Source organism: Plecotus auritus (genome assembly GCF_963455305.1).
Source record: "Plecotus auritus genome assembly, chromosome: 9".
Classification (NCBI taxonomy): Eukaryota; Metazoa; Chordata; class Mammalia; order Chiroptera; family Vespertilionidae; genus Plecotus; species Plecotus auritus.
The window spans coordinates 17,603,745-17,629,421 of NC_137783.1; the positions used below are offsets into that span (position 1 = coordinate 17,603,745).

Here is a 25,677-nt window from a genome sequence, read left to right on the forward strand (position 1 = left end):
GACCGGGGCCCCAGCTCTGGAATTCTCAGATCCATCCCAGTGTTTGCCCCAATGCCATGCTTCCCACAGTTGCTTCCAGCCAGTGACCAGGTAGGGCAGGAATATTAAGGTACACCCTTCCTCGGGGATGTGAGACTCCTCTGACCAGCAACTGTTGAGGCTTGGGCTTGAGGACACCCCAAAGGCCTTACCAATCTTTCCTTAGAATTGTACTGCAGTCTAAAATGCTTCCACCAAAATTCTTCCTTTCTTCCCCTTCTCCTTCACTCAGGGTTACACTGGCATTGAGATGTCATGGCTCACCCAGCTTCTCCCTGCTTCCTCTCTATTTTTTCTCACACAGGCATTTCCTCAGATGATTTAATTAATTATCTATCTATTTATTATTTAGGGTTCATCCCCTCTTAACCGGTTAATGTCTGCTTAACGGCTTAATACATGATCCACCTAACACATGACCTTCATTACCTCATGCCTGGACCACCATGAGAGGCTCCTAAGAGCCCTACCCATCCTTGAGTCCCCTTTACCCCATTCCCAATCCTTCCTATACAAACCATGCTACTCCCCTATTCAAAACCTTCAATCATGTCTTATTTCTTACACCATCAGGTTTAATTTTCTCTACCTTTCTTTATAGGCACTGCTGACTTGGACCTGCCCCAACAGAAAACTGAAACCCATACCCTGACAGAAAACTGAAATCCATTCCTGTTGTTTCACTTACATACCTGGAGGCCTTCCCCATGTGGGGACAATGCTGGCTATTTGCAGGACAGAAATGATTGACCTGGCTTCTACCCAATGAACACTGAAACTACAGTACCAAAAACTCCACCCACTTCCACAGATGATCCTCAAGGACAAAACCTCCCTCAGACTCCCTTTCCTTTACCACCACCCCTCCTCCAATGGAATATTTAACAAGAGAAATACATTTTACACACAAACAACCCTCCATAGACAAGAAGCAAACCCTCTCAAAGACTGTTATAATAATGAAAATGATTATTATTCACAATAACAATATGAAAAGGAGGACAATAAATGTAAAGATGGTTGTGATGATGGGGAAAACAGTAGTAACGATAAAGATAAATATGAAAAGCAGGGATAAAAAATATTCTAACACTATAACCTCAATGATATAAATATATGTGCAGTAGAGCAGACTTCTCATTGACCCATTGCCATATTAACCAAATTCCTTTAGGAATTGCATTTGATTGTTGGTAACAAATACCAGAAATAATATGGATTTTTTTAAAACACTTAAGGTGTTTTCTCTCATATAGAAGAAATCTGTGGCAGCTCTGCAGTCATCAGGGACCCAGGCTTCTTTTATCTTTCTATTTCACCTTTCCACATGACAATTTGAGGTTGCTTCATGGTTCAAGTTAGCTGCTGAAGCTCCAGCCACCTTGACCACAGCCCAGGCAGGAAGCAAGAGGAGCATGGAAAACCAAAATCAAAGGACTTACACCAGTTAGCTGCCCCTCTTTAAAGGAGCCTCATGCAGCCCTAACCGGTTTGGCTCAGTGGATAGAGCATCGGCCTGCGGACTGAAGGGTCCCAGGTTCGATTCTGGTCAAGGGCATGTACCTTGGTTGCGGGCACAACCCCAGTAAGGGGTGTGCAGGAGGCAGCTGATCAATGTTTCCATCTCATCGATGTTTCTAACTCTATCCCTGGTATTCTGGAGAATACCATTAAGCAAAAAAAAAAAAAAAAAAAAAAATCAATAAAATATTTAAAAATTAAAAATAAAGGAGCCTCATGCAAAGTCCTCCCAACAATCCTAATGTACATTTCACAGGCCAAATGCAGTCACATGGCTACACCAAGCTGCAAGGGAAGCTGGAATATGTAGTCTTTTCATTAGACACTTCAAATAAAAACAGGGTCCTTAGCCATAATGATAAGCTCCATTCCTTCTGCAGAAAAATTATGACTGATGCCCATAGCACATAGAATCTTCAAAACTGGTGGGGTCCTTGGGCTCCCTCCAGCTCAACTGTTTGTTTATGAATGGTTGTTATTCCAGGAAACAGTGTATGTAATTCATTTAAATAGTACATATACAGCATCAAATGCCTTTTAAGAGAATGAAAAGACAAGCCACAGAATGGGAGAAAGTCATTGCAAAGTACTTATCTAATAGAGAATCCAGAATATATAAAGAACTCTCAATGAGAGAGAGAGAGAGAGAGAGAGAGAGGGAGAGAGAGAGAGAGAGGGAGGGAGGAAGGGAGGGGGAGAGGGAGAGGTAGAGGAAAACCAAGTAACTCAATAATAAAAATAATAATAATAAAAAGAGCCAATGAGAAAGAAGAAAATCTTGCCGTGTGCGATAAGTTGGATGAACCTTGAAGGCATTATGCTAAGTGAAATGTCAGGCAGAGAAAGGCAAATACCACATGTTATTACTTATATGTGGAATCTAAAATAGTCAAACTCAGAGAAACAGAGTGGTGGCTACAGGGGTTAAAGGTCAGGGAAAATGGGGAGATGTTGGTCACAGGGTACAAACTTCCAGTTACAAGATTAAAAAGTTTGGGGATCTAATATATAGCACGGTGACTATTGCATCGTATATCTGAATGTTGCTAAGAGAGTAGATCTTCAATGTTTTCACTACAAAAAAAAAAAAAGAAAGAAATGGTAACTGTGAGACAGGATGGAGATGATAACTAATGATGGTGGTAATCATTTTACAATATATAAATGGATCAAATCAACACATCCTACATGTAAACTCCCACAATGTTATGTCAATTATATCTCAATAAAGCTGGAAAAATTGGCAAAAATGTTAATAGACATTTCACCAAAGTAGATGCACAGATGGAAAATAAGCACACACAAAAAAAATGCTCAATATCATTAGGGAAAACAGATAAGCAAATGAAAACCACGATGAGATACCACTACACAGCTACTAAAATGGTCAAAATGAAAATGACGGACGATACCAAGTGTTGATGAGAATGTGGAGAAATTAGCACTCGCCTTTTCTGCTGGTGAAGAATAGAAAGGTTTGGCAGTTTCTTTAAAAGTTAAACAGGCACCTACCATATGATCCTGTCATTCCATTTCTAAGTGTCTACCCAAGAGAAAAGGAAACCCATGTCCACCCATAGGCTTGTATTCAAATCTTCTTAGCAATGTCATTTGTGATAGCACAATACTGAAAACAGCCCCAATGTCCATCAACAAGTGAGCAGATAAACTGTATATCCAAATCATGGAATACCACTAAGCAATAAAAAGGAATGAACTATTAACACACACCACAACATGAACGAATCTCAAAATAACTATACTGAGCGGAAGAAGCCAGAGGAAAAGAGAGTACATTCATTTACCAGAGCTTCCAAGCGCACCTCCTCTTCCCCAACATTATAATTCAGGCTTTGGCATTCCGCTTGGTTTATATAGAACTCTAAAACTGCAAGCTAATCTATAATGACAGAAAGCAGATCAGTGGTTACTTGAGTGTGGGGGGTGGGAGAGGGAGGAGTTGGAGAGAGAAATTACTAAAGGCAAAAGGAAATTTTTGAGGGTGATGTCGATGTTCACTAACTTGACGGTGCTGATGGTTTCACAGATGTATACATAGGTTGAAACACATCAAATGTACATTATGAGTTGTGCCATATACTGTATGTCAATTATACTTTGATAAAGCTGTTTTAAAAAACACATTATCTACTAGAGACTGTGTTCACCCTGCTGGCCACCACCATCACCTCAAGGGCTTCGGATGCTTTCAAACACTGGACAACAGAATGACCCTGATGGCCACAGAGCTTCGCCTTGCCCTTGGGGGAGGGGCAAGGCCAGAGGGAGTCCAAGTGCTGCTCCAGGAACTTGGCCATCTCCTTGAGGCCCTTGAGTTAAACCTCCGAAATGGGATTCGTCCCAGATCTCCCTTACTTCATCTTACCTTTATGGACTCCTACCTGCAGAGTTTTTTGGTTTAACAAACAACAACAACAAAACTTTGGACTTTTTAAGGTTACTTAAAAGGTACTCAAAAGATCCGCCTCACTTATTGAGCAAGGAGAACTGCGTGTTTGTTACCTACAGGAATTTAAACACTTAGAAGGAAATGTATGTACAAAGCCATGGATAACGGTCCTTTTACTCAAGTAAAAGGTAACTGAGATTCTGCAAGGACTGAGTTTGGTGATCTCAATTCTGTTTCTGATTTAGGTCCAATTCACTTTGAAATATAAATATTTTTTATTGATTTTAGAGAGAGAGGAAGGGAGAGGAGAGAGAGATAGAATCATTGATGAGAAAGAAACATCAACATCAATCGGATGCCTCCTACACACCCCCCACAGGGGATTGAGCCTGAAACCCTGGCATGTGTCCTAATTGGGAATCAAATCAGTGACCTCTTGGTGCATGGGTCGATGCTCAACCACTGAGCCACACCTGCCGGGCTCACTTTTATTTTTAAAATAGCTTTTATTAGACGTTGGGGAATGGGGGTATATTTACACTTTGGGGCAGTTGGGATACTTTACATGGAGACTCTACTCTTCTCATCCCGACTGGAATGTAGGTTTTGGTGGAGGGTTCCTAGCAATAAACCATTGTGCAATGGGCCAGTGATTAGCCCCAAATTCTAGCCCTGTTCCATCAACACTGACATACTTTGATTTGATGAGCTTTTGGCTAGAGAGCGGATTGATCCAAGGAATTACAAAAACTCCTTATTAACAAAGGCACTTATCCAACAAATATTTCTGGAGAATGTCTCAGGGCTCCTCTAACACAACCCAAAGCTCAACCCACCATCTTCCCCTCCAACCACCTCTCCTGGCTAGGGCCCTGATGGAATCTCCATCCTCCCAGCCACCTGAAAATCTGGGCACCATCTTGGATTCATCCCTCTCCCTTACCACACCTTCATTCATTTACCAGAGCTTCTAAGTGCACCCCCTCTCTTTTCCCAACATTATAGTTCAGGCATTGGCATCCTTCCCTCAGACAGCCACATTCCCATCATAGCTGGTCTCCCCGATCCCATCTTGTCTCTCTGAAATCCATCCTCCACAGGGCAGCTAGACTGATCCGTCCATAAAGCAAATCTAAAACCTTCAGTGGCTCCCACTGCCCTGAGACACCCAGGGCCGGTGTGGACGTTGGTCCACTTATCATCTCCTTCCACTTTTAACGCTGTGTTTAATGTTTCACTAGGTGGTGGTTTTCTCTTGGCAACGAGGCGATCTTTTGTAAATGAATGCCTCCGAAGCGTGTAGAAGCAGGCGGCTCATGTACCTTTATAAACAGCCTTGGGTACCAGTACTATCACTGCTGCTAACAGAGCAGTGAACGGAACATTCATAGTGAACAACCCAAGGTCTCCTGCCCTCATGTCCCCAGCACCAGGGGCCTCCCAGTTAGGATTTCTCAGGCTTGCACACTTTCTAACATCTCTTTTTCCAGACTCAGGAATTCCTACACTGGTAAAAAAAAAAAAAAAAAGTTAAATGGGAACTTTCTCTAGAAAGATCATCTAAACACCCACTTGCTGAAATTTTGTTGTTGTTGTTAATTCTCACCTGAGGATATTTTTTCCATTGATTTTTTTTTTTTTTTTTTTTTTTTTGAGAGAGAGAGAGTACAAGGGAGGGGGAGAGACACAGAGAGAGAAACATCCATGTGAGACACATTGATTGGTTGCCTCCTGCACACACCCTGACCAGGGCCACACCTCAACCATAACTAGAATCAAGCCTGCAACCGAGGTATGCACCCTTGACCAGAATCGAACCCAGGACCCTTCAGTCCGTGGGCTGATGCTCTATCCACTGCCAAACTGACTAGGGTGCCACTTGCTGAAATTTGAGTAGGGACCTGGGATAGAGCTAAGGATAGAGGCCCAAGATACAGCAAAGAAACCGGCCACAGAGAGCCCAAGGGGGGGCTGGGAAGCTGCGCAGCTCTGAGGTCACTGGCCACCATACCTGCTTCCTGACCCCCACTCCCCATTCTATTTATTGGGCACTCAAGTACAGACATTTTAGATACATGAGTTGATATCATCCTTGCAAAGACCCTCATTGTTCCCTCTAGAACCCCAGGTTTTGGCACCCTGGCCAAAACCTTACCTGAGTTGGGTCACACAGCCCATCACAGGTAAGACACGCTCCTTTACCTCGGTTCATCAGAAACCCACCCTAAGAGATGTGCAAAAAAAGGTGGAGTCTCTAGGACAGGTGGGGAAGAAGGCGCTTGAGACCAAAACCCACCTCTCCAGGACCCCTCAGCCACCTCTCCCTTTCCTCTCCCACCCTCTTCCCTTCTTCCCCTGCCTCCTCTCCCATGTCCCCTCCCTCGGGCTCACTATCCCAGGCCTCTGTGCTTAGCCCCAGAAGCCCTGGGCAATTCCCAGACCACCGGTCACTTCCAGCCAGACTCATCAGCGCCCCCAGCCCCACCCACACCACTCCTAGGCCAGAGGCACCCTGGCACAGCAGAGATCTCAGAGCCAGGGAGCCAGGAGCTTCCATCTGCTTCAACTCGCCCAGTGACTCGGCAGGTCCCTTCTCTCTGAGCCTCAGTTTCTCCCCTGTAAAAGGACAGGGTTGCACAACATGATCTCAGGCCCTCTCCATCCCTCAGGCACTGGTGTGGCTGGTGTCCCAGGGCCAGCCTCAGTGTCATAGACACCTTGGTGACCTTTGGAGGGGCCACTCAGGCCACACCCTGGGGAGGGGGGTCCAGCAGGGCTCCCCCAAAGCCCCCCTGTTTCTCAGTGAAAAACAATGAATTTCATTCCAAACAAGGAAACTTACAGCACAGTCCTGCCCTGGCCCAGTTCCGGCTGGTTTATGTTCGCTGGACAAGACTAAACAGACCTTCACATTCTCAGTATTAAGCACTAAATGTGAAAAAACGACTGTCTCTGAAGCACAGGGTGAGGGAGAGGCCGGTGCTCCCCTGAGGTCCCCCAAGAGCTCGGCACACCTGGGGGCGGGTGCCAGACCAGTGGAGACAGGGGTGTTTGAGAAGGACCACTGTGGAGGGAGAGGGTTTCAGCAGGCAGCAATGTGGGGCGAGTATGGGGCAATTGTGCCAAGGGGTCGGGCCTGGGGGAGAGGAGCGAATGGTACTTGGTGTCCGCAGAGGTGGGAACGTGAAGGGGGTCCAGACAATAAGAACATGAAGAGCGAAATGCAGGGGAGCAGTGAGGCAGCCAGCGACAAGAAGACCTTAGCAGATCCCTTCTTACCCCCACCCCACCTGCCATGCAGGAGGCCAGGAGGGAGGAAAACGGGGAGGGAAGAGATTCTACCACTCCATGGACAATACAGCTCCTTGTTCCCAGCTGCCCCACCTGCTCCCTGCAGTATGGACACCACAAACTTGAGATAAAAATTTAATTATTTACAAAACAGGAAGCGACTGCCTTCTTGTTTTCCCATAGAGGCCCCTCCAGACATTCCTGCCTTCTGGCCTAACCCTGCAGGCCCTGCCCCTCCATCGCTCCCTCCATGACCTGGGCCATGTCCTCTTACCCTGTTCTTTGCCACTGTGGTCTGACAACCCTGAGTGGCAGGCATCACAGTTCCCACCCTAGAGGAGTGACCTGCCCTGCCCAAGGTCACCTGTGTGTGGATGGCAGAGCTAGGATCATGGCACCCACGGCTTCTGAATCCATGTTCAGTCAAGGCCCTCGGACCTGCACTGTCATTGGCCAGCCTTGCCTTAGTGCATGCACAGGCCGCTCCATCTCCTCCCTGCCCATCCACCTCTATCCAAACTTCCCACCGTTCTTCTAAACCAATCCCTCCACCGGTGAGCCCCTCCCTGACTCCACTCAGCGGAACGACCACCTCCTCCCCTCTGAGCTCGCTCAGCCCCAGCTATAAGTGCTATGAGGGCAGGGACATGTCTATCCCCAGAGGCCAGCATAGGCCTGTGCCGTCAGGGAATGAATGTGTGAACCAAGGGCTCCAGACTGCCCTCACCCTCTCTCGTCTTGGCTCCAGAGCCTGGTATTCAGGAAATGCCATTTCAACAACGAAAAGAACACAGTTGTAGCAGCCCTGAGGGCCCGTGGAAGAAAGGTTTGATTTCCCCGGAATCAATCCAATCTTGCATCCTTTCGAAATATCCTTCAGGTGACTACTTTGTGTGCCGAGCACTGATAGCAGTGATACAACGGTGAGCAAGCCAGGCAGCAAACAGGCCCCGACAACCACTACGATCAGTGGTATGCGGAGAGCCCAGGGCGGTAGCGGGAGAGGACACGGAGGCCATCCAGCCTGGCCGGGTGGTCAGGGAAGTGTTCCTGGTGGAAAAAGACTTGAAGGTTGAACCTAATGATGACAATAATAACTAGTAGTTATGACTAGTCAAGCATTATCTCCGACAGGGAATCAGGATATGGAGGAGGTAAGCCTCTGGCTCCTGGTGGCCCAGGTAGCAAAGACAAACTCTGACTCCGGAGTTCACGCCTCAGCTGCAGTGTCTTCCACCCTGCCTGTCTTTCCTCCTCCCTCCTCACAACTGCCTGGCCAGGTCCCCCCAGACGCCCTTGGGGAACTCCAGAGGCCTGCTGGGCCACACCAGAGTTCAACATCTGGGTTGGGTTTCCACAGCCCTACAGGACCCCAGGCCTCCCAGTTTCCCACATACCTTGGCCAGACCCAGAGAGTGGGGCTTGGGTGTCCCTGCAGACCCAGACAGAGCCACCCTACCTCCCTGGGACAGAAAACCCCCCCATCTTCTCAGGTGCCAGAGGGTCCTGGGTCACAGGGAAGGGACACCATCCCAAAGGAGAAGTTCTTCTGGAACATCAGGAAATTGCCCCTGAGCTGGAAACTCCCTGCATGACCTCACCCTGACAGCTCTGCACCATTCACCACTGTCTCCCATTTGGGTAGAAAAGAGGAACATCCACCTGCAATAGGGGTGGGTGGGGTTCGGAGGCCAAGAGGCAGGAGCTCCCCACTCAAGGCCCACCAGCTAGTGTGTGACCCTGGGCAAGTGGGCAACATTAAGGGTGCCCTGGAAATGTCCACCCGACTGTATCCCACATATTCTTCCAGGAAATAGGGCCAACACCACCTGTCTCAGCAACCTCTAGGAGATCTGGAACAAGATCCAGAGGGAAGGGACACAAGGGCTTTCCAAAGTGGAAAGTTCAGAAAATGTAATGGAATTTTTTCTTCCCAGCAACCTCTAGCTCTCTGAGAGGGGGATCCACATTGAGGTAACAGGAGAAAGAAATAGGAGAGGGGCGTAGGGTGGCGGCTCTCTACAGAGGCAGTTGTTTCTCAGCTGGGGACCAGAGGACGCAGCAATCCCTCTGCATCCCAGACACTCTGAAAGCACCGAGAGGCAGGGCCCCACAGATCCACGCCATGTCCACACCCACTGCCTGGGCCATGTGAGAGCCGCCCACTAGGAAAGGAAGCTGTTGGCCCAGCCCAGAGCAGCTGCTGCCCGCCTGAGCCCCAGGGACCCAGATTTAACGTGTGTGTGCTCCCACTCAGTGTGTGCTCCCTGCCCCCAGGGACCCCTCAGCACAAGTTAAGATCTGATTGGACTAATTGGACTAAGCTGGCCGTGCCCAGGGCGGCTTGAGTACTGTCATCGTGGATTTGACTCACCCAGCAATGGTCACTGGTGCCTATGGAGCCATCACGAGTGTCATTTTGGGAAGATCAAGTGAATTTGGGTGGTGCTTTACCAGTCAGCACCATTGCCTGGCCAAGCTTTCATCCAGAGACCTAGAGCTTATAAGTGATTTATTCTGTCTCACATCCAGGCGAGGCTGAAACCCGGGCCTCCAATCGCCAGTTCATGAGCCTATAGGCCCAATCCTCTGCTGTTGGTCCCAGAAAGACTTCACTGGGAGCAAAAGGGGGTCCAGTTGCATGGACATTTCCAGGGCACCCTCAAGCTCTTCCCTTCCTCGCAAGGTACAAGGCCTCCAGTTTGATAATCAAACCCCAAGCCCAAGAAGGAAACCTCAACTCAATCCTAGACTATGGAGCCTCCAAATGGACTCTAGGCCCCAAGACTCAAAGCTCAACTGTAATCATAAATCCTGGACCCTGAAGTGAAAACTCCCCTCTAGGAATGGAACCTTCACCCCAGCTTGGAACACAGACCCCAAAACAGGCACCTCAATACTAAGCCAGAATCCTGCCTGCAGAAACAGTACCTTTGCCCCAAAATAGAACCTTGTGACCTGAGAACTGAACCTTAGCACCAGACAAGAAATCCCCACTTTCAGAACAAGCCCTGAATCTTGGGGAAACGCTTCTTAAAAGCTAATCTAGACTCTTCTTAGATTTTGTTTCTTTAGCATAAACTCAACTTGGGGACCAGACGAGGAAACCCAAATTCCCAAAACATTCTCCTTCACATTTGGTAGTGACTTTGATTAAATTTAATTTTAAATCCTAGCTCTAGAAATCATCTCTCTCTGTGTGTCTCTCTCTGTCTCTGTCTCTGTCTCTCCCCCCCCCCCCTTTACTCCCTCCTACCCCCAAAGACCTAGCCATCTCCCTGGATAATCAGCAACCCCCAAGGCAGAAGACAGTAACCTGGACCTGACTAATTGTCACATGGTCCAGACTTTTGGCAGACTTAGGATAACATCCTGACCTATGTTTCAGCTCATAAGTTCTAAGATAGAAAGATCCCCTGGCTACTCTCAAGTATGAGACCAGATGGAGGAATCTGGAAAATACCTCAGAACTGTCCTCAGCCAGTGACTCAATGGTTGAACGCAGACCTAAGAACCAGGAGGTCATGGTTTGATTCTTAGTCAGGGCACACACCCAGGTTGTAGGCTCACTCACCAGTGTGGGGCTCCTCACGACCTGAAGAACTGTCCTAAATACCTCACCTCCAACCAATCAGCTCCCAGCACAACCTCGAACCCCTAACCCACAGCATCTTGTGATTTCACCCTATATCATCTATAACCTACACACCATCAAGGAATTTGGGCTTTTGAGCATTAGTTTCCCATTCTCCTGGATGGCACCATTCATCAATAAAATAGCCGATATTTCTCCACTGCAATTCTGGATGTTCAGTGTTTAGCTCTGCCAGCACCGTGTGGACGGACTCTTTCTGTTCTACAACAGAACCAGAGGAATGTCATGCAACCAGAGCGCCAGTTTCTAGGAGAGCTCCTCTTTGATGCAGAAACTTCCATGTGAGTGGCATCCTGGTCGCTCAGAGCTTTGTCCCACTATTTCCTTCATCATCTTGGCTCCACACCAGAGACTGGGTGCCTGGCTGGTTGGTCTTCTGAGCCCCAAAGGGTCTGTCAGCCCCAGCCTAGGGGAGGGTGCCCACACTTGCCACTTCTACCTAACATAATACTGGAAGTCCTAGCCACTGAGACAAGAAAAATAAATCAAAGGCATTCACATCAGAAAGGAAGAAGTAAAATTGCCTCTGTTTGCAGATGACATGATCTTTTATGTAGAAAACTCTGAAGACTCCACCCCCAAAAATCAATGGAATTGATAAGCAAATTCTATAAAGTTGCAGGATACAAAATCATACAAAAGTTACTATCAAGCCGAAACCGGTTTGGCTCAGTGGATAGAGCGTTGGCCTGCGGACTCAAGGGTCCCAGGTTCGATTCCGGTCAAGGGCATGTACTGTGGTTGCAGGCACATCCCCAGTGGGGAGTGTGCAGGAGGCAGCTGATCGATGTTTCTCTCTCATCGATGTTTCTAACTCTCTATCCCTCTCCCTTCCTCTCTGTAAAATATCAATAAAATATATTAAAAAAAAAAGTTACTATCAACAAACTACCCAAAAAAGAAATTAAGAAAAGAAATCCATTTACAATAGCATAAAAAAAATACTTAGGGGTAAATTTAACCACGGAGGTAAAAGATCTGTATACTGAAAACTATAATGAAAGACACTGAAGAAGATGCAAATAAATGGAGAGATATTCTGTGATCATGGATTAAAAGAGTTGATATTGTTAAAATGTCCATAGTACCCAAAGTAATCTACAGATTCAATACAATCCCTATGAAAATTCCAATGGCATTTTTCAGAAAAGTGGGGGAGGAAAAAAATCTCAAAATTTGTATGAAACCACAAAAGACCCTGAATAGCAAAAGCAATCTTGAGGAAGAAGAACAAAGCTGGAAACATCTCATTTCCTGATTTCAAACTATATTTCAAAGCTACAGTAATCAAAACAGTATGATATTGACATCAAAACAGAAATACAGATGAATGGAATAGAATAGACAGTGCAAAAATAGACCCAGGCATCTATGGTCAACTAATTTTCAACGAAGGTGCCAAGAATATACAATGGGATAAAGACAGTTTCTTAAATAAATGGTGTTGGGAAAACTGTATATCCACATGCAAAGGAATTAAACTGGACCCTTATCTCATACCATACACAAAAATCAACTTAAAATGAATTAAAGAGCTGAACATAAGACTGGAACCATAAAACTCCTACAAGAACATAGGGGAAAGGTTCTTGACATTGATGTTGGCAATGATTTCTTTTTGGATTTGACACCCAACCAAAGAAAAAATAAACAAGTGAGACTACATCAAACTAAAAAGTTTCCATACACCAAAAAACAGACAAAAAACCAATCAACAAAAAAGTCAATCTATGGAATGGGAAAAATATATGCAAACCGTATATCTGAAAAGCGGTTAATATCCAAAATATATAAGGGACTCTCACAACTCAATAGCAAAAAGAATAATAATTCAACTTAAAAATGGGCAAGGGACCTGAAATAGTCGTTTTTCCAAATGATATGTACAAATGGCCAACCGGTACATGAAGAGATGCTTCAAGCCACTAGTCATCAGGGAAATGCAAATCAAAACCACAATGAGATATCATCTCACACTGTTAGGTGTCTATTATCAAAAAGAGAAGAGATAAATATTGATGAGGATGTGGAGAAAGGGAACCCTTATACACTGTTGGTGGGAATATAAATTGGTACAACCATTTTGGAATACAGTATGGAGGTTCCTTAAAAAATAAAAAAATAGAACTAGAACATTATCCAGAAATCCCACTTCTGGGTATATAGCTTAAAGAAACAAAGTAATGCCCTAACCCGTTTGGCTCAGTGGATTGAGCATTGGCCTGTGGACTGAAGGGTCCCAGGTTCGATTCCAGTCAAGGGCATGTACCTTGGTTGCGGGCACATCCCCAGTAGGGGGTGTGCAGGAGGCAGCTGATCGATGTTTCTAACTCTCTATCCCTCTCCCTCCCTCTCTCTAAAAAAATCAATAAAAAATATTTTTTAAAAAAAGAAATGAAGTCACTATCTTGAAGAGAGAGTTGCACATCTATGTTCATTGGCAGCATTAGTCACAAAAGCCAAGATATGGAAACAACCTAACTGCCTGCTGACAGATGAATTTAAAAAAATGTGCTACATATACAATGGAATATTATTCAGCCATAAAAAAAAGAAGGAAATCTTGCCATTTGCAACAATATAGATAAACTGGAAGGGTATTCTGCTAAGTGAGGTAAGAGAGAAAAAGACAAACACTGCATAGCATCACTTATATGTGAAATCTAAAAAAAAGAAGGTTGAATTCACAGAAACAGAGTAGAATCATGGTGCCAAGGGCTGGGGGGTAAGGGAAATAGGCAGAGGTTGATCAAAGTGTATAAACTTTCAGTTATCAGATGAATAAGTTCTGAGGATCTAATGCACAGCATGGTGATTATAGTTAATAATACTGTATTGTTTACTTAAAATCTGCTAAGAGAGTAGATCTTAAGCATTTTCACCAAAAAAAAAAAAATTAAAAAGTAACTATGTGAGGTGATGAATGTGTTGATTAATTTGATTGTGGGAATCATTTCACAATATATAAATATATCAAAACATCACAGTGTACACATTACATATGTTACTATTCTGTCAAAGGCCAGGGGACAAATAGCTTTATTTCTCTCCTCTCTTCCTCTTTCCCACCTGCTGCATCATTTCTCAACCCATTTTTCCACACACTGTTTTGCTAGATGGCCATCCATCCAGTCCCTCCTGCTTTCGTCTCCCTTGACAGATTAATAATTTAACAAGTACTGAGCCCCAGGGTAAGGATCTGGGGCTTTGATCTCAACTCTGGGAAAACCAGAGCAGCCTTGGCCGGTTCTGGTTCTAGCTGATTTATGGCCACCTTTTATGGTTTGTGTGTGTGTGTGCAGGGGAACCTGGCCCCCACAGGGCGTGAGGAGCCACCTGAGATAGCCTGGCTAGAGTGGGACTGAAGGCCCTTGGCTCGGAGCCCAGCAGATGTCAGATGCACATCACACCACAGGTGCCAGGGCCCTGCCTCTGCCCACCCAGGAGCCACCTGTGAAAAGCAGAGGGGACATTAATTATTGATGGTGTCCCAAGGGGTAGGGTTGGAGCCAGCCCTGAACTGCTCATCTGTCGATCCTCCTGGCTCTAAGACTGCAAGGCCTTGTGGGACACAGCTCTCCAGGGAACACACACAGCCCTGACCTCCCAAGAGGCTCACCCTCCCACTGTATCCATGCTAAGCCACCTGGGCGCCTCACTGCCACTGCCCCAGAGTCAGGATCTTCTAAAAGCTCTCCCAAATCAGTCTACAGCCTCCCTGCTCACTGTCCCGCACTGGAAGGAGTCACACACCTCGCCTCGCCTGGAGGACAGCAGCTTCCTGCCTGGTCCCTCCCTGCCTCTCTCTTGCCCCAGAGCTTTCTAAGACATCTAAGTGATCTCTTCTGTGTAAAACCCTTCAATAGGTCCCCTCGGGACAGCACACATCACAGCTGGGGCCAGCATTTGTCCCCGTGAATGTCCCAGAGTTAACTTCTGCCAGCTCCTGGGAACAACATCCCACAACATCAGAGCCTGGAGACCTTACTACCACCTGGTCCAACCCAGCTGTATGACCTTGGGCAAGTCACTTCCCCTCTTTGGGGCTGAGAACCCCAGACCTGGGCTGAGAAAGGAGGGAGGGCAAAGCAATCTCTACGCTATAGAGCCCCATGCACATACCTGACCACCTGCCAGTCCTCTCCCCTCAGGAACAATGTGTTTAAAGGAGCGTTTGCTGGAAAGATCAGGGAAAGAAAAGGAAAAGAAAGCGGACTCAGAGGAGGAGAAGGGCTCCAGGACACGCTGCCCATATGGATGGATGTCTGAACTGGATGAGGCTGGGCTACGAGCACTTCAAGGGCAGAGACGGTGCCCAGTACTCACCTCTCAGTTCTCCACACCCAGCCCCATGCCCAACACAGAGGAGGCACCGACGCGTGAAATGAATTGGCTGGACATCCTAGCCATTTCACTCCATCAGGGCAAAGTGGCTCCTCGCCTCGCTCTCAGGGCATCTGGACACCCCCACTTGGACACACACACTCTAGACTGGCCCGTGCCCTGGAGAAACCAGCCTTTCCGCAGATGCACCAGAGGCCGGGCAGCCAAGGGGAAAATATGAAGGTAACAGCCAACAGCGTGTGGAACTGCCACCGCCCTAATCATATGATAGTACCTTCCCCTGGCAATGCTTCCCCTTTTCTGTCCCCATCCCAACCTCTGGAGCAGCCAGGATGGCATTCTGGGGCAACAGAAGCAAAGAAGGTCATCCAGGTAAGCCAGCAGACATATTTCCCTTCCCCGCTCCCTTCATCCCAAGGAGGCTCCTCTCTCTTCCTCCTGCCGCAGCCCCACACAGACAGCCTTTGTGATCAGCAACTTCTTCCATGGACAGAGGGGCAAGGGAGTAGACGCTTAACGGTTTTCTGCTGAAAGTTCCTTGGCCTGAAGGGCTAGGATGAAACAGCCCTGGCCTCAGCCCCTCCAACTTAGCTGCGGTGGTGAGCCAGCCCCAAGCTCTCTCCCCAGGCTCAGAGGCCTGTGCTAGGCCTCCTACCAGGAACACCCTTCACCAATGCCCTCCAAGCCCAGCTCAAGGCTCTCAAGTGGGGGTTGTTTTAAAGATTAAATGAGATAATTCCGATTCATTTTTGTTTAATGTCATTGTTCCCATCTGCTCCATGGTGGTGAACCGGCGTCTGCTCTGTGTACCACGGTATCCTCACGCCTAGGAGAGCATCTGACCCATCATTGATACTTAGTGTGCATTTGTTAAACAACAGAATGAGCCCTCTGCATCACAGCATCCACGGAACCCCAACCTCACTCTGCGAGAACCTCAATCCAGGAGCCCAGCACAGAGCCCCGCCTACCCCCAGAACTGCAGCTGGAGCAGAAAGCCAAGGCTGCCACCTGCCTCCCAGAGACTCCATCTATCCCCTCCCCTTCCCCCTCCTCCTCCTCCTCTCTGAGCCCTTCTTTTCTCTCAGCCCACCCCCACAGGCCTGAGCACCTGCTCATTTCCCGAAGCAGCAGGATCCGGGTAATGACCTCGGATAAGCATCTTTTAATAAACCCTGTAGCTGGATCTATCATCCAGGGCCTCTAGTCTCCCGCTCACATCCTGTTCCCACCCCTACCCCATCTCTGCCCACGACTTGGGCTGGCCCATTAGTGCTCTGGTCTCACCAGGCAGGCCCCCAGGGCCTCTGGGTTCTGGCTTGATGGAAAATGGCCAACAGGCAGCCCAGGCTATTCCACAAGCCAGACCCTCCTCATAAGCCTGGGTTCTCAGTGGCCTGGCCTGGCTCTTCCTGCGCCACCCAGCCTGACCACTGGCCAGCCCACTTCTCTCCATCCCTGCAGGCAGGTTTCCCAGGTGTTACCAAGGAGACCACTTGCACCCTGTCCAGGGTTGCCAAAGCAACCTGTTTCAGTGAGAAGCAGCCCCTCATCCTCTAGCTCCTGGGTGTGCAGGATCAGGGATGAGAGAGTCACCGACCAACAGGAAGTAGGTCCAGGCAACTGGCACACCAGGTGGAGGTATGCCCTGGGCAGGGACCAGCTCCTGCCTTCCTTCCTCCCCAGTCTTCCTCCTCTGTTAACATTCTTGTTCATCATGCCTCCATCTTGAGCTCTGTGATTTGGAGCCAATGCCTGGGCCTCAATGTGCACATCTTAGAAGTGGGCACATACTATCTCAGATGGCCATGGCAAAGAGAGCCCTCATATGCAGAAATTCCCCCCAAGACCAATTTTCTCCTTCGTGGGCTTTGGTGTCCTGGGTGGAAATCCCAGCTCTGCCATTTCCTAGTTCAGTGTTTCTAGATAAAATTTTAAAACCAATTAGTCTCAATTTTCTCACCTATAAAACGGGAATAATCGTACCTACCTCAAATTAATCAGGAGATTAAATTAATTAACCCACATGAATGTACTTAGCATAATTACTAGGATCAGGATTTGGACTCCTTAAAAATACCTTTTCTTTCTGATGAGCAATGGCCCTGCTGACCATGGCCATAAGTCAGAATGCTTCAGATTCACCCATGGGATCCCTAGATGAGGCTATCGGCTTGGCTGCCCTACTCAGCCCTTTTAGCTTGGCCTACGACAGAAGCCCCGCAGCCTCCATTAACTTCCCAGCAGCCCAAGGTGCTTCATTCCCTCCACCCCTCAGCCTGTATTTTGCCGCTGCTGCTGCTGCTGCTGCTGCTATTTAAATGAAATCACTATACTCCTCTGCTCAAAAGCCATCCGTGGCTCCCACTCCTACATGATAAAATCTAAACTATTCATCCTCACACCCGAGGCCCTCCAAGATCTGGTCCCGGCTACCTTCAGAGACTGACCTGTTCATCTCCCCACTAGGGACCCACACCCCAGGCAAGAGGAGTTGCTCATTGTCCCTGCACGCACCTTGCATTGTCCTGCCTCTCTGCCCTTGCTGCTCCTCTCTGCCTTGCTGCTCCGTTCCAAACCTTCCCTATTCAACTCCAGGCTCCCCTCCTCTGAGATGCCTGATCTCATCCACTCCAGGAGTGACAGAGTGGGTCTGTTCTGAGGCCCCACAGCCTGGATAGTTCTCAGACCTTGGGGTATATCAGAATGACCGGGGGATCTTCTTAAACATGCAGGCTTGGGGGCCCCACCCACAAAATATTCTGAGACAGTGGGTCTGGCCTGGGGTCTGAGGCCCTGTACTTTGGAGGTGCTTCCAGCTGATGCTGGCGTTGATACAGGCAGTAGAAACACGTCACTTTGAGAAACACTGGCCCAAAGAAACAGAAAGTTCCCTTGAAAGTGTCTGATAACTGGCTGAAGGGTGCACATGGCTAAAAACCCTGCAGGAAGGTGTAAGGGGCAGAGGCTGGGAAGAAACATCATAAACTCCACGGTACTCCCTGTCCCTCCTCTGGGGCTCTGTCCAGAGACCTGGAGATTGTTCCCCAGTTTCTTTCTTACAATGAAAGACAGACCTCTCTAAGAATGAATACTATGGGGGCAAGATAGGGTATAGGGTGGAGCAAAAGTATGCTTACATTTGTAAGTATGTGAAACACAGAGTTTATTCTTGTATTATTATTTACTAAATCCCAGCTCCATCAGTTACTAACTGTGTAGTCTAGGACAAGTTACTTAACCTCTCTGAGCCTCTCTTTCCCCATCTATAAAATGCTGACAATGATAACCTCCTCCAGCAGGTTGTCAGAAGGATATTAATGCAAATAATCTACATTTAAGTGCATGCATAGTAGCTGCCCAATACACAGTAGCTATAAACTATTATTGTTATGATTAACAATACAGGGTTCCAAGGTCAGACTGAACTAAAAACCAAGGCTTTCGGAATAGATGCTAAGGGTTCAACATGGGGGCTGTCTCAGCCCAGCCTCTCTGAAGTCTGGGGGGCAGAGGGGGCCCCCAGCCCACTCTCGCTGGACTTTCGGCTGCATCGCTGGGGGTGGAGAGCTGGATGAGCTCGCCTAACCGGTCAGCGTCATGACAACCAAGGAAGGAGCCCAGACAAAGGCTGTGAAAATACCTATGGGTTGGCCAAAGAAAGGAGGCCTTGATTACCTGGTTATAACAATCTTGATCGTAACCTTGAAGGCTGTGGACAGGAGAGGGGCATGATAAAAGGAGCACCTTGACAGATCACTCTGGCAGCATCGAAGGAGGAACTGAAGGCAGAAAGGCCAACTATTGCAACATCTGGGATGAAGACACAGATCAGGGAAGTAGCAGTGAGAATGTGAAGGCTGGAGAATGGCTAGGACCTTGTCCTGAGAGGATGCACCTGACCCCCACCCTCAGAGAGCAGTGAGGAAGTTCAGGGACTGCAGACAAGTTCATGTGGCTCACTCTGGCCTACCTGGGAGAATCCAGGCTCCTGGGCCAGCTGACCGGAGGGGCCCCTCTGCTGGCCAGGAGCTTCAGCCAGCATGGAAAAGAGACTCTGGAAACAACAGGTGTCTTGCTGGAGCCACACCCAGCCAAAGCTGGAGAGGGACAATCTCCCTGTGGCTGTTATAACCAGTAGCTTTGTGAAATGTCCATTTCAAAAAACCTCAGCTTTGAAGAGATGGAAGGTATATACCCTAAAGGATTGAAAACAGGTGTGCAAACAAAGACTCCTACACACATCTCCATAGCAGCAAAATTCACAATAACCAAAAGGTAGAAACAACTCCAATGTCTGTCAATGAGCAAGTGGACAAACAAAAGGTGGCATAGCTACACAATGGAATGCTCTTCAACCACAAAACGGAAAAATACACATTACAACATAGATAAAACTTGAAAACATTATGCTAAGTGAAAGAAACCAGACACAAAAGGACAAATACAGTATGATTCCATTTATTTGAAATGTCCAGAATTGGCAAATCCACAGAGACAGAAAGTGGTTGCCAGGGATACAGGGGAGGGGATAAGGAAGAGTGACTGCTTATTGGGTACATGCTTTCCTTTTGGGGTGATAACAATGTTCTGGAACTGGATAGAGGTAGTGGTTGCTCAACACTGTGAATGTCCTAAATGCCATGGAATTGTACGCTTTAAAATGGTAAAATGGTGAATTTTCTGTTACGTGAATTTTACCATAATAAAAGAAAAAGATGGGAGGTGGCTCATCCACTCCCCATTTATGGGTGACTGGGACTGAGGAGCCCTTCTAGTTACCACTCCCCCAACACTTAGCAGCAAGCAGTCAGGCACTCGGAAAGTGATGGCTAAGGAGAATGGCCTTTATTCTCTGTATTTGTCTCCATGAAGCATGAACCCCCTAACCCTAACCCTATGCCCATCACTGAGAATACATACAAACAAGTACTCACTTCCACCTCCAAGCCTTTGCTGTATGTCCCTTTCCCTGCCCCTTCCCACACCCTAGGACTCCCACTGCACTCCTTGCCATCTTCCCAACTACTGCAGTTCCCTCCATGTCCAGCTCAAATCCTTCCTGATCTCCCATTTCTGACCTCTGCCCACACGCATCTGGCATTTCAACAGTCCACCCAGCACTTGATCACATTCTCCCCTCAGCCTTGCCTTTTCAAGGTCTCCAGCCTGTGAATGCACAGGGATATCAGGAGCACTCACCTCTGAGCCAGACACAGAGCAGCTCCTCGTAACTGTTGGTCCTAAGCCCAGAGCTATACCTTGGACCTCTCTCCTGGACACTCCTACGCCAACACTGTTCAGTTCCCAGTGGGAACAACCAGAAGTAGAATGAGGTCAGTGTGCCTCCAGGAAGAGGACCAAAGTCTACCACTCACCAGGTAATGACCAACGAGCCTTGTTTCATGTCAGCCTGACAGCCAGACCAATGAGTCCCAGGGTCCCTATCACACCAGGCCCCTTGCAGCTGTTTTCATTAAAATGTTGAGAAATCAATAGAGATTGCAATTATAGGAGAGAGAAAAATCAAGAGTTCCCTGCCCCCAGCAAATTTCTGGATGGACACGGCTAAGAAGTAGAGCTGAAGTCTGGGTGAATACAAAAAGAATTCCAGCAGAACTCTGGGTGGACCCTCTTAGCATTGAAACCAGTGTCAAAGTCAACAACAATAAAAGTGGGATGGAATTCTAGATGACCGCTGAGATAACACAGAAGTCACCTAGGTCCGTGCTGATACAGTTAGAAGGGAATTTGGAGTGAACACTAAAACAATCACAGAGTGGAGCTGATGGCTCTTTTGGGGTGGAGAGAAGTCAGGCTGGGAAGGAGGGTCAGTAAACCCGGATGAAGGATGGAGGGCATGCTCTAATCCTTTACCTCAGGCTTAGAAGAAGCAGAATAAAAATCTCATGACCACCTCCAGCAGGTGAGGGGTGGGGAGGGCAGGGGCCATGGGAGAGTGGATTCCAGTAGATCAAGCCTGAAGGGAGCTGGGCAAGGAGAGGGAGACTGCTGGGAAAGAATTTCTCCACCATTTACTCCCATGGATGAACCAATCCCTGCAAACCAAGGAGGCAGCAGCAGGAGGTTTTTCCAAGCCAGATAAGTGGAAAGTCGGGCAGAGGAGTAAGTTAGGTTGGGATCCGGGAGGTGAGAGGGCCTCAGACTCTCTCCTGGCCACTCCCTCCCTTGCCAAGACCTGGCCACAAAGACCTCACATCTCCACAATCCCAAACTTTAGGTGAAAGAGGTGCAATTATCAAGGCCTTCTCTAGGCTTCCCTAGGGTCAAGGATGGAGCAGGATCTTTTGGGGACATGTTGTGAGCATTAAAGCACCGAGTCAGTTCACTGGCCCCCAGCTAACTCCTGCCCTTGAAGGACTTAGCCTGGCTTTGCCACCTTCTCTTGACCCACTGAGTAACTGGGCAAATCACTATCCTTTTCCTTCATTCTTCTCACTTATCACTGAACCGGATGATGTCCACAGCTTCCTCCATCATTAGGAATCTGTTTCCCATGCTCAGAAACAATCTTTATACATGCTAATTTCTGATTATTTAAAAATAATGCTTATTTCAGGAATGAGCAAAATATTAAGAATGAAAGAAAATATCTTATATGATCCCATTACCTAGAGGAAACCATTGTTAACTCTTGGAAATGTTCTTTCTATGGCTGGTATTTTGGCATTCATATCTTTTTTTGTAACAAAACTGGGATCTTACAGTCTATAAAACGTTGTATCCTGCCTTTTCTTTTCTTTTTTTTTAATATATTTTATTGATATTTTACAGAGAGGAAGGGAGAGGGATAGAGAGCTAGAAACATCGATCAGCTGCCTCCTGCACACCTCCCACTGGGAATGTGCCCGCAACCAAGGTACATGCCCTTGACCGGAATCGAACCCAGGACCCTTCAGTCCACAGGCTGACACTCTATCCACTGAGCCAAACCGGTTTCGGCGTGTGTCCTGCCTTTTCAACTGTCATGACGCTGTGAGCATTTTCCCAAGTTACGAAATATTCTTCAAAAATACAATTTTAAAGACTGCATAATACTCTGCCAAGAGGATATACCGTGATCACAGGACTATTAGGTTGTTTTCCTAATATAAATAACACTGCCATGAACATCCTAGCCTGGTGCATGAACACCTGCCAACATCTCCATTTCCTTAGGATCAGTTCCTCTAGGTGAAATCACAAGGCCAATGAATGTGATATTTTAAAAGATGTTGACACTGTACCACCATATGAATTTCCAGAAAGACACAACAAGCCCATTGATTTTCCCGAGCCGAGTGAGAGGTGAAGTTCTGGGTTGGAGTTAGATGCAGGACAGTGGTCCCGTCTCTCCTCCTCTCCCCTAGTCTTGAAGGTTAACTGTCCAGCAAAAAAAAAGAGGACAGAATTCCAAGTCAGAAGACAGAGGTCTGCAGCCTAGCTCTGCCTCTCCCTGGTTTGGGGAACCTGAAATAAGTATCGGTTTGCCTCGCCTTCACTGTAAAATGGGTCTGATTGGTGCTGCTCACGCCCCAGGTTTCCTTGCTCACCTGGAAGTTCTCCGCAAACAACAATGCTTTTTGTCAAAGGGCATTATTATTATCCTTCTCCTAACCTGGGGGACTGAAGAAGTGGGTTGTACTTTGTGAAAGCCCAAGGGCATCCCTTCCTGGTTCTTAGTCATCAGAATGCCCAGAACAAGCGCTGGCCAGTTCTGAGAGTAAGAAAGCTTCCTGAAAGGAATCCCTGGGGTCTGAGGACCCAGAGGTCAGAGACAGCACTGGACACTGCAGGGCCGAGAACTGGGCCTAGGGTCTCCCTGAGAGTGCCGAGTGGGTCCAGGACTCAGAGGGCAAAGACTTTCCTGGTAAACGTTCCTCTGCTTCAAGGTCCCCAGCCCCTCCTTTCTATGGTTCCAACTGAACCGCTGGCCTTTGGGGGAACCAGAAACCAAGCTGATTCCGTGGATGCAAAAAGTCAACAACTGCAGAGGACCCCGGAGGCCAGCAGCTCTGGCTTTTTCTTCCAGGCTGCTATAAATCAGTCCTGGGTCTTTAAGACCCTCCAGTTGGAAATGCAACTAGTGCTTCCAGCGTGACCTCTCCAGCTCAGGGCAGATGAAAACGGAGACTCTGACGCCTCCCTTGAGAAGCACAGCTGACCAGCCTGAGCATCCTGCCACACTGACCTACCCACCCGGCAAATGCCCTTCCTCAGCCGGAATGCCTCAGCCGGTATGCTCACCAAGCATCATGGCCTGAGGGGACTCCAGTGGCGTTCCCAGTACTGGCATGGAGAACTGCGCAGACCCCGCGGAACGCCATCCTCCGGGGTTTCCACCATCACCACAGGCCGCCCTCCACCCCTAGCCCACCTATATGGCCAAAAGATGAGCATGTCCTGTCTCCAAATACGCACAACAGGTGGCACCTGCCCGTCCTCCCTAACTACACATCTTCATCTCTCCCTGCCCCTCCACCTGCGCCCTAGTCCTCCAGCTGCGCCCGGCCCGGCGGAGCCTTACCTTTGAGGTTTTGGGGGTGGCCCCGCGGCGGCCGGCTCGGGTTTCCTCGGGGCAGAGAGGGGATACTGGAGAAGTTGTTACCCATGGCATCCGGCCCCAGGGGGTTCGGCCAGACGAGTCTGGGCAGGAGCGGAGGTACGGTGCAAGTGTGTGCGCGCGCGCGGGCGCGCGCCGCCGGGGGAGGGCCCTGGTGAGGCTGCGGCCGGGGGCAGGCGGGCTGCTCCTCTCCTCCCTGGCTCTGGGTTCCGCGGTCCTCGGCGGGTCCAGCCCGCCTCGGGGGTCCTCGCGCGAGCCGGCTACCTGCCTGCCATCGCCTGCGGCGGGGGCGGGGGCGGGGGCCGCGGGCAGGCCCCTGGGTCAGGGCCCACGGCGCCCGCGGCTCCCCCCTTCCTTTGGCTCGCGTTTGGGTTCGGGCTGGCGGTGGGCGGCGCAGCGGCTCCCGCGCGCTCCCCCGGGGCCATAGAGTCAGGGCTCCTGGCGCGGAAGCTCAGAGGCTCGGCCTGCTCAGCGGCTCGCGGCGTGGCGGCTGGGCGGCAGGCTTGGTCCCCGCCTGCGGGGACGGCCGCTGCGGTGTTGTGCGTAGCGTCCTACCGCCGGGCGGTCTGCATGGAGCGGGGCTCCGTGGAGCGCGGAGAGTGCTGGGCGCTCCCGTGGTGGTGGGTCTCCTCCGGCCGCCGCTCCAGCCGCCGCCGCCGCCCCTCGCCCCCAGCCTTCGCCAGGATTCCCTCGCTCCGGTTGTTATGGTGACAGCTGCGCTGGTGAATGAGCGTCTTAGTGACACGCGCGCGCCCGCTCAGCCAGTTGTGGCTCCAGGGCGCGCCGCTTCCCGGCTGCCCCGAGCTCTTCTTCGGGGCGCTAGGGGGTGAGGTGGGTGCCGGGCCCAGGTCGGGGTAAAATATGGGGCAGAGGTGGGGCTCCAGGGCTGGGCTTATCCCTCTCACGGACAGTGGAACGCGGTCTTGAAAAGGAGAACCGGTACAGCAAGAACATTGAGCTCCCGGGTGCCAGGCGCAGTGAGAAAGCTCTAATTTACCATTTCCCCTCACCAGGTACAGGGCCGGGCACATAGCAAACGCTCAAGAAAAATAATTTTTTTAATGACTGAATGGATGGTTGAGTAAATGAAGTGAGATTAGGAACCCCGGCATTTGACCCTCCACTCTCAGTCACATCTGAAGGGGCAAGGGCTCAGAACAAGGACCCCAGGCTGTCCAGCTACTGGACACAGTGCTGGGGGCCTTTGGATGAATACAGACCGGACCGAGGAGACTAGGTTGCAGGCCAAGCTGGAAAAACAGATATCAGGGACAAATCATCAGAGAACCAACTCTGAACTGAGTGGTTTTGTCAGCCATAAGAGGTTGGGGGAGAGGGACCTCTGAGGCCTGGAGCAGTCACGGGAGGCTTTCTGGAGGAGGGGGCTTCAGCAAGTCTCCTGTTCATGTGACTCTTGCATCCTGTGACTCAACACTGCTCCCAGGAGGCCTGCAGGGAGGGAAGAGGGAGTCATTCTCCTCCTACCTGTATATGGGACTTCTCCCTCGCCCAGTCCATCCGGGTAGATGAGCCAAGCTCTCCCCCCTTGCCCCCACCCCCCTCCACCCCAGAGAGACTCTTCTTCCCTGCTCCTCTAGGTCACCTCTAGCCCTGACAAGGACATGGGCTGGCCGGTTATGGAAGGTCCTTCCCTCAAGTCTCCATGTGATGGCTCCTCATTATTCAGGCACAGCCCCTGACCTTCCCCAACTAAAGAAGCCCGCCACTCTCCGTCACTTCCCATACCATTCTTCGGCTTCATTTTCTAGAATTAGTTTGAAAGCAGCCTTTCCCCCTTGTTTATGTTCTTCCTCCCTCACTAGAACATAAGCTCTGTGAGGGGAGGGAGAGAGC

General features: G+C 48.9%; 1 protein-coding gene across 1 annotated transcript in view; it reads right to left on the reverse strand.

Annotated features, from left to right (window-relative positions):
- Window positions 1-24,512, reverse strand: part of NEURL1 (neuralized E3 ubiquitin protein ligase 1) — a 78,891-nt gene extending 54,379 nt beyond the window's left edge. Inside the window, exon 1 of the mRNA XM_080687646.1 lies at window positions 23,788-24,512. Within this exon, the coding sequence (XP_080543772.1) occupies window positions 23,788-23,872 (85 nt within the window). The 5' untranslated portion in view covers window positions 23,873-24,512. The remainder of the gene's footprint in view (window positions 1-23,787) is intronic.
- Between the last annotated feature and the right edge of the window lie 1,165 nt (window positions 24,513-25,677).